The sequence below is a fragment of the Myxine glutinosa genome, chromosome 7, assembly GCF_964187855.1.
Source record: "Myxine glutinosa chromosome 7, kmMyxGlut1.1, whole genome shotgun sequence".
In the NCBI taxonomy this organism is placed as follows: Eukaryota; Metazoa; Chordata; class Myxini; order Myxiniformes; family Myxinidae; genus Myxine; species Myxine glutinosa.
Window position 1 is genome coordinate 179,190,379 of NC_136267.1, and position 20,136 is coordinate 179,210,514.

The 20,136-nt window shown below is 44.8% G+C and overlaps 1 protein-coding gene across 2 annotated transcripts in view; it reads right to left on the reverse strand.

The window, feature by feature from the left end:
• The window catches only part of LOC137431869 (TGF-beta receptor type-1-like), a 308,951-nt gene that overhangs the window by 200,608 nt on the left and 88,207 nt on the right, over positions 1-20,136 (reverse strand). For both annotated transcript variants that reach the window (XM_068123659.2, XM_068123661.2), the window contains exon 2: positions 8,908-9,171. In XM_068123659.2, the coding sequence (XP_067979760.2) occupies positions 8,908-9,171 (264 nt within the window). The remainder of the gene's footprint in view (positions 1-8,907; positions 9,172-20,136) is intronic.

Below are 20,136 nucleotides of genomic sequence, written 5' to 3' on the forward strand. Positions count from 1 at the left end.
CCAATATGGCCAAAACCACGTTGACAGAGTTTATGGATCTTTGCAGACGTGACCATTTCGCTAAGACACTGTTGTACGTGGATGTTCCGAGATTCTATACATGGACCAAGAAGAGATGGCAACGAAGAAAACAGGGCAGACCGGTGGAGGGCAACCCTGGAATGTTTGAGGATGACATATTGGGACGAGTTTACACTGTTTCGCCACGTACTGGTGACCTGTACTATTTCCGGCTACTCCTCCACCACGTGAGAGGGCCGACTTCGTTCAAAGTCCTGAGAACGTGTGATAATGTCATTCTACCCACATTCAAAGACGCTTGCAGAGAAATGGGTTTGCTGCAAGGAGACGCTGTCTGGCGCGAGACTCTGGAGGATGCTGAGAGGACACGCCTTCCCAGACCCATGAGGGATTTGTTCGTTGTGCTCCTCACACAAAGTGAAGTCGACAATCCATTGGATCTATGGGAACGTTTCAAGGACGCTATGGCTGAAGATTATCTTCTAGCTCATCGACGATCTGCAAATGATCCCAATATTGCCATCAACGAGCGCCATCATGACTTGGCTCTATCGTATTTGCAGCAGAAACTGCAATTGTTGAACAGAACTGTTGCACATTTTCACTTGCCGACTCCAACGACTGTTCTTCGTCATGAAGGGATTGCCAACATTCACCTACTGAGAGAACTCCAATACGACACGGAGGAACAACAGCGAATCGTAGACGAAAGGCAGCTTCTGCTCAATGATGAGCAGAGAGTTGTCTATGACTTTGCGTGCGGTTGCATCCGCACGAATCAGTCATCAATGATTTTCATTGACGCGCCTGGAGGCACAGGGAAGACGTTTCTTATTAACCTGATTCTCTCTAAAGTGAGAGCGAGTGGAGAAGTTGCCCTTGCGGTGGCCTCATCTGGCATAGCTGCTACCCTCATGCCTGGTGGAAGAACAGCGCACTCAAGGTTCCAAATCCCTCTGACACCGAGGGAAGATGGCGTATGCAACATCGATAAAAATTCCACTATCGCAGACCTCTTTCGAAGTACAAAACTCATCGTGTGGGATGAGTGTCCTATGATCAGGAGAGAGAGTTTCGAGGCTGTGGATCGCACGTTGCGTGATGTATGTGACAAAGACGAGCCTTTTGGAGGGATCTTGACGATATGCTGTGGTGATTTCCGTCAACTTCTGCCCGTGGTGAAAAGAGGGTGTGATGCTGACGTTGAGAATGCGTGCATAAAGAAGTCCTACTTATGGCAGAGCTTTGGAATGTTTCACTTGAGAACTAATATGCGACTGACCGACGGAAGTGGGCAGTTTTCAAGATTTTTGCTCGACATCGGCGAGGATAGAATCGAGAAAAATGCGGATGATGAGATAGATTTGCCAGAGGATATACTGCTGACAGCGAGTGGGCTCGATGAGTGCATCGATACCATATATCCATCATTCGCCAATCCGATGGAGGTTTTTTCAGCAAGGTCTATATTAGTGCCCCTCAACGATATGATGCGAAACATCAATTCAAGATGCATCACAAGGTTCCCTGGTGCTAGCAAGGAGTATGCTGCGTTCAACAGTGTGACTGAGGGTACTGATGCGACGCACTTCCCAACGGAATTCCTAGATTCCGTTGAAGTCTCGGGATTGCCGCCGCACAACCTCGAGCTCAAAAAAGGATCCCCTATCATTTTGATGCGGAACTTGGACCCTCCGAAACTTTGCAACGGGACGCGCATGATTGTTGAGGACATGCTTCGAAATATTATAGTTGCGAGGATCATAAGTTCAACGTTTGAAGGCGAAACTGTAATGCTCCCTCGGATCCGACTAAATCTGTCGGAAGCTGAGGATATCCCTTTGCAGCGCTGCCAGTTCCCCATACAATCCTGCTTCGCAATGACGATCCATAAGGCGCAAGGGCAAACTATGGAGAATGTGCTGGTCTACCTGGAGAAACCGGTCTTCCAGCATGGTCAGCTGTATGTGGCGCTCAGTCGAGGGAAGAGGAAAGAGAACGTGCGAGTTTATGTAAATGGAGGATCGTCGACAAAGAACATCGTCATCAGAAGTGTCCTCTGACAACAAAATCGTGGTAGTCCACGGGTCGCGTGTTTTTTCTAAAAAAAAAAAAACAAACAAAAAAAAACACTGATCGGAGATAAGGGCCGAAATCACGTGTCACAGATAAGTGATTTAGAACGCTGGAGAGGTGAGCCTTATGGCTTGCTGGCCCAAATAATCTCCCTGATGATGTCCAGCGTTCGCTTTAGTTCTATTCTCATATCTATTCAAACTGACTGACCCAACGGGTCATGGGGCGTCTAGTATATATATATATATATATATATATATATATATATATATATATATATATATATATATATATATATATATATATATGTATATATCTGTGTCCTCTGTCCACTAAACTTCCTCTTCCTTGATGTTGAAGGTATTATGCAATTCATCTCCGAGGGTCTTCAACTCTTCATGGTTTGGTTCAATATCAATAACATCAATGAATAAGAATGACATTAAGAATAGTTCAACCTGAATGAATAAGAGTGACTTGTGAATGTGACAGCTCTTCCATTAGCCTTGGAGACTGTATTGGGAGGATGGAGCAACATGGTTTGGACAGGTAACTAACTTGAAACGGCTTCTTTTTTTTTTTTTAACCTTTATTAAATAATGCTTTATTGATGAAAAGTTGTAAAGTTTGGATTTTATCATTCCTAGGTAAGACTGATTACATTTCTCACTAAGACTATATGAAGAATCAATATGCAAATGACTTCACCTTCAAAAAGTTTCATTTGTTTTTTCTGATATTGTATTGATCTTATATTGATTTTGCCTCCGTAATAGATTATTAAACCTCCCCCTTTTTTCCGATACTATGGGATAGTGTGAGGTCTACCGCTGTTGTCGGGTTTGTTTCTTCAGTTAATGCCCCCAAATTTAACAAAGTTCCGGGGAGCTTATGCTATGGCGCGTTGTCCGTCCGTCCGTAAACACTTGCAACTTCTTCTCCGAAACAGCTGATGGGATTGTGACCAAACTTGGCACAAATTATACTTGTTGGGTTGTGACTAAAGTTTGTTCACGGCATTTAAAAAAAGAAGGGGTTTAAGGGGTTTTACCAGGGGTCAAAACGGATTCAAGTTTGAATGAATGAATATGAATTTGCTTTTTTCTCAGAAACTACACACAATATTTCGATGAAACTTGACCACAACCTTCATCACCTGTGATGTACCGAAGTTTGTTCACGGCATTAAAAAAATCTGCCCCTTTAGGGGTTTCACAGGGGGGGGGGGGTTGCCCCCCAAAATAGGTATTTTCTTCTCTGTTTAAAGTCATGATTATGTTAGTATGGTTCTCCATGCTGCGCTGTCTTCTAGCAACCATTGAAATTGTTTTAAAATACCTTTAGTCAGTGCAGTAATACTGTTTATTCTACCAGGTGAGTGCCCAGGGGTATTGCCCCTATGTTTAATGGCACCCTAGACTTTCTTAAACCCCGAGGAGTCCTAAACCAACACTTAGGTTATTTTTTGGGGGGTTTATTTTCTTCCCTTTTTTCTGTCAATTTCCGAGCTGTATTTCAGAGCCGGCTTCCGGAATAAAATAAATAATGTGAATCCAAAGTATGCGAGGTTGATATAATTTGACCTTGACCTAATTTTAAGGTCATGACCCAATTATAGACATTTTTACATTTTCACTATAACTCGACTGAGTTTTGTCCAATCTCAACTCGTTCTTCTATGAAGTGTAGCGTGCCCTCTTGACCCCACCATCAACCCAACTCCCTCGTTTCCAACCAAATCCTTCATGTGCTTCCCCATAATCCCTAGGTTTTCTTAATTATTCGCGAACTATTTTCGTGAACATAGCTGATCAATTTTCACAAGCTCAGATCGAGCATGCAACCCACAGACCAACGGTGTTTATTTCACATCCGTGAACCATGACCCAGGGACACCCCTTTACTCCTTCCTCCAGAATAATAGCGAGACCTTTCCAAAGGGAAGTCTCATGCTGTTGGCTCAGATGTCTGTCTGTCCATCTACTATTGCTCAAATGCATAATAACATGAAGCTTAACTTTCGTACATTTTCTCATCTTTATAATTGAAAAATTGATTACATTTTGAGCAATGCCGAATTGAAATCACATCGATGAAGCAATATTCCAAAGTAGCCAAAGTAGTTGGAATGCAAAGTCATCAAAAGATGAAATTTCCCAAAACAATGGCATTCCTGTTAAACCTTTGGTGCTTTTTCACAACTAGCAACGGTACCCGCCCAACGGTACCAATTGGGAGGCCCAAATGAAAAGGCAAAATATCAGGAATTGAAGGCTTTTTTTATTTTAAACGATTTATATAAACATCCGTTAAATCATATCACACGCAAATCATCAAAATCTAAACAGTATTTGTAGAATTTCAATAAAAGCCACATCACTGTTCATATCGGTAAATATTATTCCATCGTGTTTGGAAAAACTGGAAAATTGGAAAAATTGGAAATTGGAAAAATTCGAAAATTGGGGAAAATTTTGAAAAACAATATAGCCTATTTTACTCCAGGGGGTCCCAGGTTTACCCACCCAAAATTTCGTTGCGATCGGTTCAGCCGATTTTGCGGTACCTGTGAACAGATGGACAGACAGTGGACAGTGAATTATAGTAAGATAGTATAATGGACGCCAAAGACCGAGGATTCGTCTTCTATCTTCCTAGTACTTAAAGGTTCATCCAAAACTTGCATGTGGTGGGGAAGGGATACTCAAGTGAAGAAAGTGATTTTTTTTAAATGGAGGAAAGGGTAATTGGAGATGAAAGAATAAAAAAGAAAGCATTTGGAAGTAGATAAATTAAAATTCAACCTACCAACCAATTTTCATATGTTTTATACGAATTATGCAGAGGATCCCAAATTGAACATCGAATTCGAGTTAGTTGGCGTTGGTTTACATTACCAGTTGGTGTTTCGTTGTGTTTGTTTACTGATTACATGAACTTCTGCATCTACACGTATTGGTCTGAACATGCGGCTGTAGTTTTACTACATGGTTTCCTCGAAGAAGAATAACAATGGTGTTTCACCAGGTGAAGTAGAAACTTGCAGATCATTATCCAAGGCATGCTTTTCTGAGTTTATGGTCTCTGTTTTGCAACTGCCTTGTGGTCTGAATATACATGCTGTTAGATACAGCTGAACTGTATCCAATGAAAGCCACAGCTGGTCTATTCTCAAAGGGCCGAAATAATATTAATTGACTTGAAAATGACAGATACTAAGATAGCATTGGTATCAACAAGTAACTTGATTATCGAGTGTCCCCTAGTACCTCTCAAATTTGTGTTTGCCGATTGTTATAAGCCGATTACATTATTTCTGATGTCATTTCAAACACGTGCCTTAGAAGGAAGGCATGGTGTGCGTGCCTCGGTGACTTATTGCATTACGAGTGTGGATCAGCTGGCAAATCGCCCGGTGTACTTATACGAGACCAATTGAGACTTATACGAGACTTATACGGTGTACTTATACGAGATTGGTGCACAACCAATGGGAGAGGAATGCTCTCTGGAGTCACTAAAAGATGCAACCTCTCTTGGGCAAGCCAAATCTCCAAGTTGGAGCTGAAGGCTAGTTGATGCCTTGGGATATTCCCAGAGCCAAGTTTCATTCTGAAGCATTCAAAGTTCAATGCAGTGTACAAGGCCTTCATCCAAAGCAATAGGAACTATGTATATCCACTCTTGACTGGTGCAGCTACTTCTCAATCCCAGGTTCTCCTGTGGTGCCCCAATCCCAGGTCATCGGAGTTTGTGCCTCCTGCTAAAACAGGCAATGTCTCAGAATCCGTTTCTCATTTTGCAAACCACTAGGCCTCGGTTTTTCCCTCTGCTCAGCCTCCGCCACTCCAGGTCGCACATGCACACACACTTCCAGAAATCCACACCATATCATTTACCACATGTCAGAGCTTTCAATCCTTCATTCCACCTTTCTCTCATCTGTGAAAACAACTCCCTGTGTCTGTTGTCTCATGCCCATTTCCTCCAATCCTTCAAGACTGCCACACATTACCACCTTGCGGTATCTCCCGTATCAACCACAGAGCTTTTCCACACTTGCTGATCTCTACATGTATTACTGCCTGCTACTCCCATTATAATACTATGGACATCTGTGTAGTGTATTCCTGAATGTCTTGCCCCCCTGCCCTCAGCCTTTTTGTCAGTCTGTTAACCCCGTCAACCTTGTCGTTTAGCTGTATGGCTGGGCCGTAATTTGTGTAGAAAAAAACAATTTAAAAAAAAACAAGCAAGTAAGCAGCACGTACCAACTTATGGCTCTGCTCAAAAAAAAGTTGCGCTCCGCTCAAAAAACAACTTATGGTTGTTCGTCTGGGCTCTATCCTAAGGACCATAGGCCTCTCTCCTTTTACGTTTTTGGTACGACTCGGCCGCGGTTCAAGCCGCCAATCTCCTGGAATCACAGCAGATGCTCTAACCGGTTACCTGTGCTGGTGCTGCGGCCTATCACCTATCTCTTCTTGACAGAATCCAGCGACGTGTTGCCATTCTGGTGGAACAGGAGTTGCCATCATTCCTGGAAACTCTCTCAATCCACAGCTCTGTTGTTTCCTTGAGCCTTTTCTCCAGATATTACCATGGAATGTGCTCTGAGGGTCTATCACAGGTTGTTCCACCTAAACATACTTTCAGTCACTGTACACAATTCACAGCTTCTTCCCATCCATACAATGTATGTGTCACAAGGAGTAAGACTACGAGGTATTCTTCTCGTTTTTTTCCCCGCACGGCATCACTGCCAGACGGCACCTGGACCAGACGGCATCAGCCCACGGGTCCTAAAATCCTGCTCTGCCGCTCTATCTCACCCTCTCTCTGTTCTTTTCACGCTCTCTTTTGCTCAAGGTCACCTGCCAGCATCTTGGAAATCAGCAAACATTACCGCTTTACACAAAAAATGTGCAAAAACAGATCCTTGCAACTACAGACCAATCAGCCTGCTTCCAATTATCAGCAAAGTCATGGAATCCATCATTGCTTCGGATATCAAATCCTTCCTCTTCTCCAATGGCTTTATCTCTGATCATCAATTTGGATTCAGACCAGGTCATTCTACTCTGGACATGTTGCTTCTGCTGTCTCAACAATGGATGGAGGTCCTCAATGCCAAACAGGAAATCAGAGCTGTCTCACTTGACATATCACGTGCCTTCGATACGGTCTGGCACCCAGCTCTGCTCACCAAACTCTCCTCCTATGGTATCCATGGAAATCTCCACTCATGGCTTGCGGCCTTCCTCTCTGGTCGTAGGCAACGTGTGGCCCTGAATGGATTTCTCTCATCTCCCCTTCCCGTTCAGGCTGGAGTTCCCCAAGGTAGTGTTCTAGGCCCTGTGGTATTTCTGGTCTTCATCAATGATCTCTCTGACTCTCTGGAAAATCCTCTCTATCTCTTTGCTGATGACTCCACTATCTGCCGCTCCATTCCTCATCCCTCAGATCGGCAGTCTGCAGCCTCCTCACTCTCTGCAGACCTGGATAAAATCACAAACTGGTCAAACAAGTGGAACATGTCTTTCAATCCTGACAAATCTCACACTCTTACAATGTCTCTCCGAAAGACCGACTAGAAAACCCTCCCATCTACTTTCTCAACAATCCTCTCCAAGAAGTTCTGTCGCTCAAGCTTTTGGGTCTCACTATCTGCCATGATCTTTCTTGGGAAAACCACATTTCCAAGCTGGCCTCCAAAGCCAGTCGCCGACTGGACATCCTCCGTCATGCGAAGTCCTTCCTTGGCACACCTGAGCTCCTCACCACATACAAGGCTTTCATCCACAGCTGAATGCTCCCCCCTCTGGGCTGGTGCTCCTGCCTCACACCGAGCTCGGCTTCACGCTGTTGAAACCAAAGCTTTCAGAATCATTGGAATCTCCTGCGATGAAGTTAACTCCGGGGGCCTTTCACTCACTCACCGCAGGCAGGTTGGTGGTCTTTCTGTCTTCTACCGACTCCTCTCCGGCCTTGCCCCCCCCCCAGCTCTCTCTGTGCTCTGTCCCCCAATATTCCTTCAGGTCGCACAAGATCTGCCTGCAACCCTCTTATGGTTAAACTGCCAAAATCTAGGCTCTCTGCTCACCTTCACTCTTTCATTCCCCTTTTCTCCCGCCTCTGGAACAAACTCCCCCACTCCCTTCAATCCCACTCCTCCCTCCAGGTCTTTAAAGCAGCTGTTCACCACCATCTCTTATGGTGATCCCCCATCCAAAACCTTGATCTTTTCTACCCCCGCTAATTCACCCGAGATACACTTTTATTTTGTTTTTTTTTGAAATTCCAACTTCTTTCCTGGAAGTCCTTGCAGTGTTCATATGTGTTATACCTCTCCCACCTCCCCCAAAGCCCTCCCCCTCCCACATTTCTCCTGATGTCCCTGCTCTCAAATGTTGTGTTTGTGTCCTTCCCCCTCTCTCCCCATCTTGTCTACCGCTCCACTTGTTTTTGTGTTTTATGTGTCGGTTTGACTTTTTGTGTGATTAATGTTAGCTCTTTCACGAGCCTCGATCTTGTATACAACACAAAAAAAAAAAAAAAAAAAAAAACTGGAACAGTTTACCAGCATCCTACCTCCCTCCCTCAATCATTCAAGAGGATTCCTCCTTTCTGTTTAAAATACATACTTTCACTTGCGTAGCCCCCACCTCAAGTGGCCTTAAAGGAATTGTGGCAGGTGATATCTCGTAAAAAATGTAAATAAAATAAATAAATTTAATTTCAAGTAAAATTAAGGCATCTTTTGTGTGGAAAGAATACCACTAAATATACCATTTCCTCTTATAGTCGTACCTGTGATGGGTGGTAACGTGGGCTCAACCATATTGCAGAAGTCTGTGTGGCAGCAGAGGACATTCGTAACCTGCACGTCATGGTCGAAAGAGCTGACGCACATGAAGGGTCGATCCGCCGGCACGAGACGCTCATGATCAATGCACTCGCGATTGTGGATGAGGTCGCCATGTCGTTGCTTACGTTTCACTGACGCAAGGCAGGCACCATCCGTCACACACGTATAATTGTCCAAACTGCAGTGAAGGCAGAAGCATCTGAGAGCTGTGGAAATGGGAAGAAGTGAAGGCACGTTTTAGTCAACCACAGTGAGTTTTGAAGTTTTGAACTACCCGACCCCCCCAATCAAGCTGTTTGCATCAAAAGTAATGAAAAGCATTTAAAATTGCTGGCATTTGGCATTAGATAGCATACCACGTGACCTTCTGTAACTCGAACAAACTACCGTAAACTTGGCTATCACTTCACCGTAATGTAGTGCTCCATTTAATCAATTAATTACAAGTATCTGTAACTACCTCTGCCACAGGTGGACGGAGGTTATGTTCTCACCTCTGTCTGTCTGTGAGCAGGACATCTCAAAAGATTCGGACAAAACTTAGTAGACAGTTTGGGTGTGTGACAAGGACGAATTGATTCAATTTTGGTGAGGATCCGGATCCGGATACAGATACGAGAAGTTTTTGCTTTTTTAAGGGATGCTTCACATTGAAAGACCATATAGCACGTCATTTCAAAAAGGTTGTGCCTGAATTATGATAAAACTTAGTTGAGGAGTGTGTAGTTGACGAGAACAAGACGATTAGATTTTGCTTCAGGTCCGAATGCAGATCCGGCCTATCTGTGGATACAAAATGGACGCTGTTCAGTCTGGCAGGTATGCGCTCCAACGAGTATCATTCTTGTTAATATACGTTTTTATTCCTTCATTCATTCCAATAAAAAGTGTGAGCCAAGTATAAGGATAAGCAGTGGCGATGCATTAATTATTGTACAAAATATTTGCATCAAATTATTACAAGTTAAACTTTAGCATATATGTATGTTTACTTGTGGCTGGGAGTACTATAGTACCTAACCCATAGGCGTAGTGATTGGGGGGAGGGCGGCAGACGGAAATAACCCCCATTCCCTCCTCTCCTCCTCATCCTCTACCACTTCTCCACCTCCCTTTCCTCTTTGCCCTCCCCCTCAAGCTCCTCCTCTCTTCCCCTCCTCCCCCCCCCCCCCCCCCCCCAAACCTCTCAATATTCCCGTCAGCGAAACGATTGTGTTGCCCTAAAACTCCGGGCAACTTTGCTAGAAAAAACATTCACCCACCTCTAAAGATTTCACATTTTGATGCCACCTGAGCTTATTTCATGGTACCTTTCAATCAAAGTTGATACATCGAGTCTTTACAAACTGCTTCAAAGTGATAAACCTAAAAAATGCAGATACAACGTGAATACGTTTGATTAACAGAGAAAATCGGATGATTCTCAGTTGCATAAGTATTGAAACTCTTTGCCGAGTTAACCCCAAACTCACTGCAAGAGCAAATTATTTGTTTAAAAGGTTACAAAATAAATGTAATAGGTTTCACCTGCATTTAATCGGCGGTTTAACTTAACATTAAGCTCCCTCTCTTATCTAAGGAGTTTTAAGGTGCAACTCACTCGGTCAACCAACAAGGCAAACATGAAGACCAGGAAGCTTTCCATTGAAGTCAGACATAAAGTGGTGGAGAAGCACCATTCAGGAGGGGGTTATAAATAATATTTCAAAGTCATTCATTATCCCTTTGAGTACGATGAAATCTATCACGAAGTAGTGGAGGATTAATCATACCACCCAGACTCTACCAAGATCAGGTCACCCATCCAAACTCAACAGGTCAAGCAGGAAACTGGTTCGGGATGTCAGTATAAAACCAACAATGACTTTTAAAGATATTACTGAAAAAGACGCATCCAAACGCTTGTATAGAATTTGCAAAAAGCCTCTTAATGAAACTACCGGCAGGTGAAGAAGAGTTTTGGGGTCAGGCGAGACAGAAATTGAACTTTTTGGTCCAAATTCAAAGCGTTATGTCTGGAGCAAGCCTACGACTGCACATCACCTCATCAACATAATAATTTTGCAACCAGTGAATGTTGATTCATACATGTTTTTTGCATGTATTCCTGACATGTAACCAACCTCCTTCAACTAAAACAGTGTTTAGCTTGATCTCTTCAATTATGAATAAAAAGTTGATTTGGAAAAATTGTTTCTACATAATTCGTAATTCATTTAACTGTGGTATTATTGGTAGGGGTGAATACTGTTATGAATTAGCGGTAGAGGAATATCGAGATCCAGGTAGATCTGCATAGGTAGGTGCTCGACTGTCATGATAGGGAACCTCACCTGTAATAAGTTCTGTGTGTCGCCCGAATGTCGGATTAAGCTTGTGTCTTCGTCCCCGCCACAACGGGGTGGGGCATGCTAATTAGTACAGTGATTATGGGTAAAATTCCCTTGTGTGTCCATTCCCTCTGTGAGAAACCCAGTGTCCCTTATGGCAATACATCCTATAGACACTTAGGCCCATTAGTGCACCACACATTAAATAATCGCCCCCGCTGCCACAATGACTTTGGAAGAGCCAACAGGCAGCAGCCAAGCAGTACGCCACCATGGGCGACAAACCTTGTGCCAGGCAGGCTGGAGCCAAGCCCAGGAGAACGTGTAATTGGTTGGGGTAAGAAGCTGGCCACTGATTGGTGAAAGGAAGGTGGAAGGAAGTGGTACACTGATTGGCCACCGATCGTTGACACCTCGGCCAATCAGTGCGGAAGGCGCGAACATTCGGCCAATCAGTGCGAAAGGCGCAAAACCACTAATTTGAAGCAGGTCGCTGATTAGAGGGCAAGGGCCGGTGACGTCAGAAGGCAGGAAAGACCACAAAGAAATGAGGACTGGTTGGTAGAGAGAGAGAGAGCTGGCGTCACACTGCAAGTGACAAAACGACTCGCTCGCCAGCTCCAGCTCCAGCTCTTTCTCTTTCTCTTTCTCTTTCTCTTTCTCTTTCTCTTTCTCTCTCTCTCTCTCTCTCTCTCTCTCTCTCTCTCTCTCCCTCTCTCTCTATCTCGCTTTGGTTTCTGCCCTTCCCAGACCTTCCTTCTGCCCTTGCTTTTCATTCCGTTTGGACTTTTCTTCCTGTGCCATCTGCGAATTTGCCTGCTTGACGACGGACGTTGGAGCACCGTCGATTCTCCTCCCTGGCGTCCACGTACGAGCAAGGCTTGCTGCTGGAGCAGACGAGACCGTGGCGAGTGGGTGGCTCGGGGCCTGGCAGCGGGTGAGCGGGTGCACATTAAGGCCTTTCTTCGCGCCAACCAGAGCCGCGTTGGATGACGGACGCTGCACATCCAGACAGATAAGCACAGACACGCAAACAACGGTTCCTTTAATTCGTTCTCCCATCGTGTGTATTTGAAGTGTGTGTGTAAAAGCGCTCAATAGGGGGTTTAGTTTTTATCGTTGCGCTCCATTGTTCTCGGGTTCCGTAATAAATATTTCTTTCTTGTACATTTAACCCCCGTGTTCGTTTTGAGTTAATTTCCTACAGGAACGGAGCTGTCGGTGAGATCGCTACAGGTAAGAGCTCGCCGCTTCTTCCTCTTCCTTCTTCCTCCCATGCTTGTATAGTCAAAGTCCGTCATTGAATAAACGCCGCCATTTAAGTTTGTTTGGCCATCCACGAGCCCACGGTATTAACCGAGGGCATTCACGTGACAATACTTTTGCAGTCCCCGATATAATCACGATGTGTGTGTGTGTGTGTGTGTGTGTGTGTGTGTGTGTGTGTGTGTGTGTGTGTGTGTGTGTGTGTGTGTGTGTGTGTGTGTGTGTGTGTGTGTGTGTTGCCACCATCGTTCGTCATCCCCACTCACAAGTCTCCAAGACTGAATGGAGCCTTCCCTGGTTCCGATGTCCCCTTGAGGAAATGCCCCGCTGAGTATGGTGAGAAAAGCAGTGCCATTGTTATGACGTTGCCGGTACCCAGAGTATCCTGGGAAGTGATGGTAGTGACGGCACTTCCCCCAAGCTCAGTGGCTGTGTTAAGTGTTTGTCTCATCAGTATGTATGTCTGTGTGTGTGTGTGTGTGTGTGTGTGTGTGTGTGTGTGTGTGTGTGTGTGTGTGTGTGTGTGTGTGTGTGTGTGTGTGTGTGTGTGTGTGTCAGCTCTATTATGAGCCTTAGCCAAAGTATTAAAAATAAAACTAATCTTCAACCCAGCAAGGAACTCATGGACCAAGCAGTCTCCTCATTTGTGCTCTCTTTCACCCTCCACCTCCAGGGGTTCGCCCAATCCTACCCGGGGAAATCCTTGCTAGCCCGGATATGGAGTACCACTCCTACCGGTCGCCGTGACCATAAGCAGGCCCAATGAAGCTCTGTTTCATTCATTCATGGCAGGAAGGAGTGACACCACGAGGGGAGGGAGTCAGCAAAAGGGAGTCATCCTCGGTGGTAGAGAGTCGACAAAGTGCACCAAGCTGCATGGCTTAGCCACTTCCCAAATGCCTCAGCCTTACCGAAGCTGTTATATTCATTGCAGTCTTTGTTCCCATTGGTACTCGGCGGGATGGAGTGGACAAAGCCCTCCCGGCTGCATGGTGTGTGTGTTTCCTGAAGCGCCGAGGGGCATGATGCAGACATGCTCGCGGACACCTCTCAAGATCTGGTCTCACCCTTGGCTGTTCGTTGCTGTGCCGATGGCTGTGCACTTGCTCTATGAATGGTGGGCAAGGAGGGGAAACGGAGAATCAGGCCGATAACTGGGCACTCTGGGCTGTGCGAGTCCCGAGCTGTGAAACACAGAAAGAGGAGAGCTTTTTGGTCCTGGTTCTGTGTGTCTCAGAGCAGGACGGGTTCTGTGTCACTGGCTGGACACCGACTCGGCCATGCCACACGATCGTCCCACCTTGTATAACGCTTGCTGTGCTGGTCCAGTGCATGTGCTCGCGGTGTCCCGGCTATGCAACATAGCACACGTGACACACACGGAGTTGCAAAAACCCATATGGAACAGTCATTTGTGGACTGTGATGAATGGTATGAAAACGGTACAGAGGGGGTGATTTAAGAAGAAACACGGATGGGAGAAAGAGACAGACATGTGGATAAAAGGGAGAAAGGAAATCGAACAATACATATTCTGCTGAAAGCCAATTGGGGTTTACAAACACTTGTGTCGATACTCATTAGGATACAACTACAGAATAATTAACCCCTCGTTACCCCAAAGTCATTATTTTTGTAACAATATATTCTCTTGGCTCTAATATTAGATGGTGGTCAGATTCGAAAGCAAATATTTGTATCCAGAGTATGCAAGCATTTTGCCTTGGAGAAATCTAACGATAACAAGTTTCACCTCCATTGTGAAACTCGCTCAACATGCAGCCGCCACCATCACACCTCCACTGAACGCGACAACATCTGCGCCTTTATCCACGTTGGCAAACAGTTTGCGACCTGGCAGATTTACCGTGCTTCGTGGATCATATGTGGCATCGCATGATCAATTTCATCAAGTCCAGTTCAAGGCAAGCACTAAATCCCATCAGGTGAGCATGCACTCACAAAGTAAATACAGGCACGACCTTTACAAAGATGTCCAATCGTGCTCGTCCCTCACTCCAGGCCTTACTTTGTTTTCTTTTGCATTTCAGAGAACATGTTGTGTAGATCATTCAATTGAACGCAATGACCTTTCGTTCAGCAAGATAAAGGACTGTAGATCCTTGGAAAGAAAAAAAGAAGAGATTTCGAAGTTTGGATTGTTTTTGTTGTCCTCATCCTCCACTTCCCTTCATAAGGGTTGAGGTCCGATGGCACCAAGCTCCTGCCCTGCCTTGAATTGTATCTGTATAAAATATCCTTGACAGCATCACTCAGCAAACATTTTAAGGCTCTGTTGAATGCAAGCGTTAAAAAATTGTTCATTTGGAATTTACAATCAAATCGACAAACTAGCTTTTGTTGGAAACCATAAAGGACAATCTACGCACGAGGCACGCAAAAGGCACTTCCCTGCATGCGCAACAGAGGATGTGCAGGCTAGAGGTGGAGTATGCATACCTCTGAGCTATCCTGCAAGCCCCTTCCACCAACCTTCGATCCTCTCCCTCCCTCTCCTTTTCTCCCAACTCCTCCCCTTCCTCTTCTTCATTTGTGCCCCACCTTCACTCCTCCCCTCTCCTGACCTCCCCTCTATCCCCCCTTTTTCCAAACCACTTTCCTCCACCCCCTACTTGAGTAATATGTAAATGGCCCATAACTGTATAGAAGTTATCACTTTTCACTTCTGTCGGATGGGGGAGGAATCCCTCCAATGATGGAGAATTTGTGGAATGGGGTAGGTATTGGGGTCGGGTTTACCAAATGATCAATCTCTCCATAGAACAGGATTAGAGCAAAAATCATCAATCTCTTCATATTCCACTGGCCATGCCAATACGATGATGCTTCGGTGCCCGATTGTTCAACTTAATTTTTAGAAGACCCGGTGGCCTAAGCTTGAGGGTATCAATGGAGTGGAACAAACACGTTTTTAAAGAGGACAAACATTTCACACGAGTTTGCAAACACCAAAAATGGCTGCGATATCAATTTTCAATTGCAAGTTATGTCCCCGATTAAAAATAAAAACTTCCAAAGTCAGTCACAGGATTGCCAAAAGCACCAAATAGTCCAGGAGTGGGATCGTAGTAGTAGCGGCCACGTCCTAAAGGCTTTTGCTTCGTACAGATGGCCGTCGTCGACAAAAGCCTGGCGAGCCGGTCACACTGCACCCTTTGCCCCATGGCAGATGCAGCGACGTGACGTGCGGAGCATTGTTTACAGGCTTTGGGCAGCCTCCATCAAGGCGGTGCTTTCCAAGGCGAGGATAAACGAAGGGCTAGTGAGGGAGCAGTTGGTATGGGGATGGAAGGAGACCGACGATCCATCAAAACCTGCCATGAATGTGCTTTTTAGTACACACCCTCGAGGCATAATTGCACCTTTGACCTCTCCTGTTTTTCGGCCTTTCAAATGGCTGCCGGGGTGGAACTTCAGTACAAAAGCGGCTTCGACATCCCAGCAGAGAAATAAAGTTGAGGGAGAAAGCAAATGACAAAGGTCGGCATTAAATAAGGTATTGTAAAGAGGAGAAGAAGAAATATAGTCCAACAAAAACCAGCAATCTTTCCGATCACAACTTACACCAACACTGCAAATTTCAGACAGACTTAACCTGAGGATTCTATCCACTAAGCCTCGTATAGAGAAAGTTGCTGCTCTAAAGGCCGTCTGAAAATATACACAAAAATTGTGTGACTTCCCCCATCCGACATTTTCTCCCCAAACACCACACTTCTCAAAAGTACAAAGAATTGAATAAAAGGCATGCATCATGTGCCCCAGGCTGAGTTTTAAACCAGCACTCCAGGTTAGAAATAACTTTGAAAAGTTGCAGCCTTATGAAGAATACATTTATTCCAAGGCCGAAACCTTGATATTCGATACACGTTTGTTGTTGAATCTCCACACTCCACGGTGTTGTGGGTGTGGAGTAATAGCGGCAGCTAGATGGCAAGCTTTAAACCGAGCAATTCAGCACGAATAATGATACAACTGCTTCAATGAAGCTGGTCAATTGTCTTCACATACACGACATGGCCAAAAGTATGCGGACACTCATTCTAATCAGTGGATTCGGCTATTTCAGCCACACCCATTGCTGACAGGTTTATATAATCAAACACATCCATGCAATCTCCATAGACAAACATTGGCAGGAGACCGTCATATGATGCCACCTTTCCTACAAGTCGGTTCGTTAAATTTCTGCCCTGCTAGAGCTGCCCCGGTCAACTGTAAGTGCTGTTATTGTGAAGTGGAAACGTCTTTGAGCAACAACAGCTCAGCCACGAAGTGGTAGGCCACACGAGCTCACAGAATGGGGCCGCCGAATGCTGAAGCGCATAGCGTGTAAAGGTTGTATGTCCTCGATTGCAACACTCAATACCAAGTTCCAAACTGCCTCTGGAAGCAATGTCAGCACAACAATCTGTTCGTCAGGAGCTTCATTAAATGGGGTTCCATGGCCGAGCAGCCACACAGAAGCCTAAGATCACCATGCACAATGCCAAGCATCAGCTGGAGCGGTGAAAAGCTCGCCGCCATTGGACGCTGGAGCAGTGGAAACACGTTGTCTGGAGTGATAAATCACGCTTCACCATCTGGCAGCCCGACGGACAAATCTGGGTTTGGCACATGCCAAGAGAACGCTACCTGCCAGAATGCATAGTCCCAACTGTAAAGTTTGATGGAGGAGGAATAATGGTCTGAGCTGTTTTCATGGTTCAGGCTAGGCCCATTAGTTCCAGTGAAGGGAAATTTTAATGCTACAGCATACAATGACATTCTAGATGATTGTGTGCTTCCAATTTTGTGGCAATAGTTTAGGGAAGGCCCTTTCCTGTTTCAGCATGACAATGCCCCCGTGCACCCAGTGAAGTCCATACAGAAATGGTTTGTCGAGATCGGTGTGGAAGAACTTGACTGGCCTGCACAGAGCCCTGACCTCAATCCCATCGAACACCTTTGGGATGAATTGGAATGCCAACTGCAAGCCAAGCCTAATCGCCCAACATCAGTGCCCGACCTCACTAATGCTCTTGTGGCTGAATGGAAGCAAATCCCCGCAACAATGTTCCAACATTTAGTGGAAATCCTTCCCAGAAGAGTGGAGGCTGTTATAACAGCAAAGGGAGGAACAACTCCATATTGATTCCCATGATTTTGGAAGGAGATGTTCAACAAGCACATACGGGTGTGATGTTTGGGTGTCCACATACTTTTGGCCATGTAGTGTACCTACCGATGAGGTGATGAAGCAGCTTTTTGTAAACAAGGATTGTCTGCAGCTAGTGCCCTCACAAAAAAACATCTACTGAACGAAAAGCTCCAGTATTGATGCATCTACCACAAGAAAACAAGAACTAGAACAGCATTCTGTGGAGCGTGTACCTCTGCAAGGCTGAACAGTTCATGTTTTGTATCCCACTGTTAGGCCAGATCTGCATCCGTATCTTCGCCAACATCAAATCAATTCGTCCTCGTCAAAAAACTAACCCATCCACTAAATTTTGTCTGAATCAGACCTTAACTTCCTTAGATATCCTGCTCACAGAAAGACAGACAAACAAACACACAGACAGACAGGCGTACAAACAAGAAAGTCATAAAGATGTCGTGCAGAGCACAACACTTGCAAAATCCCTCAAAAAAGTTTTCTTTTTGTATACTAAGTCTAGCCTTGTAGAAGACCGATCACATAGAACATATAACAAGAAAAAGAGCAATCAGAGATTGCAAACCCTCACCAGGATGTATTTTCAGTGTTTGTTAAGGCTTTTGTGTTAAAACAAATATGGCGGCCAAACCACGTGACCGATGACGTCATCATTATTTTTTCCCTAAACTAATTTATTCCTAGATTATGCTCAAGAAATTTCATCTTCATCAGATTAAGTTTTGTACTTGTCGAATTATGATGTCATAATGGAGGCACCTATGACATCATTATTAACATATTTTTTTCCCCATGGAGAGTTCTTTACAATGAGCCATGTCTCAATTTTTTCTATTCAGCGCTTTCGGAGATATAGAGGTGCAAAGTTTTTCGGTTTTCCCAAGATGGCGGCCGAACCACGTGACCTATGACATCATAAATATAATTAAAACATTCTACAGGTGGAGTTGCACCTATCGTGAAAATTTCCTGTCAATCGGACGAACGGTTGCAGAGAAAATCATATTTATTCTGTGCGGACAAACAAACAAACAGACAAACAAACAAACGGACTCAAATGCACCACCCTCTCCTCTGGCGAGGGTAATAACGGAAGTGGGGGATAAGAGGTGGAGATAGAGGTCGGCACAACAACAGTAAAGAACAGGGACATCAGGAGATCTGCAGAAGGGAGAGGGCCGGGGCAGGGTACACGAGATAAACAAGATGGACACTACAAGGACTTTCAGGAAAGAAAACGGAATTTTAAAAAGGTGGATTTGGGGTGGATTAACAGGGGTAGAAAAGATCAAAGTTTTGGATGGGGGAAGATAAGAGATGGTGGTGAACAGCTGTTTTAAAGACCTGGAGGGAGGAGTGGGATTGAAGAGAGTGAGGGAGTTTGTTCCAGAGGTGGGAGAAAAGAGGAATGAAGGAGTGAAGGTGAATAGAGAGTCTTGATGTTGGCAATTTCAACAGGAGAGGGTTGCTGGCAGATCTTGTGTGACCTGTAGGAATATTTGGAGGACAGAGCACAGACAGAGCTGGGGGAGCAAGGCCAGAGAGGAGTCGGTAGAAGACAGAAAGACTTTTAGAGCCTTTTAGAGAAAAACGAGAGATGAGAAAATTCCATTTAGAGCCAGACGTTGACAGCAGAAGAAGTCCGCAAGCCATGAGTGGAGATTTCCATGGATACCATAGGAGGAGAGTTTGGTGAGCAGAGCTGGGTGCCAGACCGTATCAAAGGCACGTGATATGTCAAGGGAGACAGCTCTGATTTCCTGTTTGACGTTGAGGACCCCCATCCATTGTTGAGACAGCAGAAGCAGCATGTACAGATTAGAATGACCTGGTCTGAATCCAAATTGATGATCCGTGATCAAGCCATTGGAGAAGAGGAAGGATTTGTTATCAGAAGCGATGATGGATTCCACGACCATGCTGATTACACTGGTCAACAGCCAAATTGGTTCTGACGTATTTTCAACTGTTTCTAAATACTTTGGTGCCCACGAAACCGAATCTGACCTTTAAAGTTCTCTATCACGTAACCTTGACGGAGTACATCATAAGTGTGGAAAAATCTTTCGAGCATGCGAATTTCTTGATTAAGTCTCAATAAGTCTATTTATTGTCACAAAAAATAATATGAACTTCAAGTTTTTATTTACATCACATAAAAAGTGCTTCTGAACTTTACTTTTGCGTTTGTCGGAGCAATCACTTTCACGCTGTGAAGTCCAACAGTAGTCGCCCATCATGTTTGGATTGAATAGGCCTTGATATCGAGTCTCCATGATGGCAATTTCCTGGTGAAACCTTTCTCCATGTTCATCTCTAACATCGCCACGATTTTGTGGAAAGAAGTCCAGATGGGAATGGAAGAAATGTATCTTGAGTGACATTCGAGCACCGAG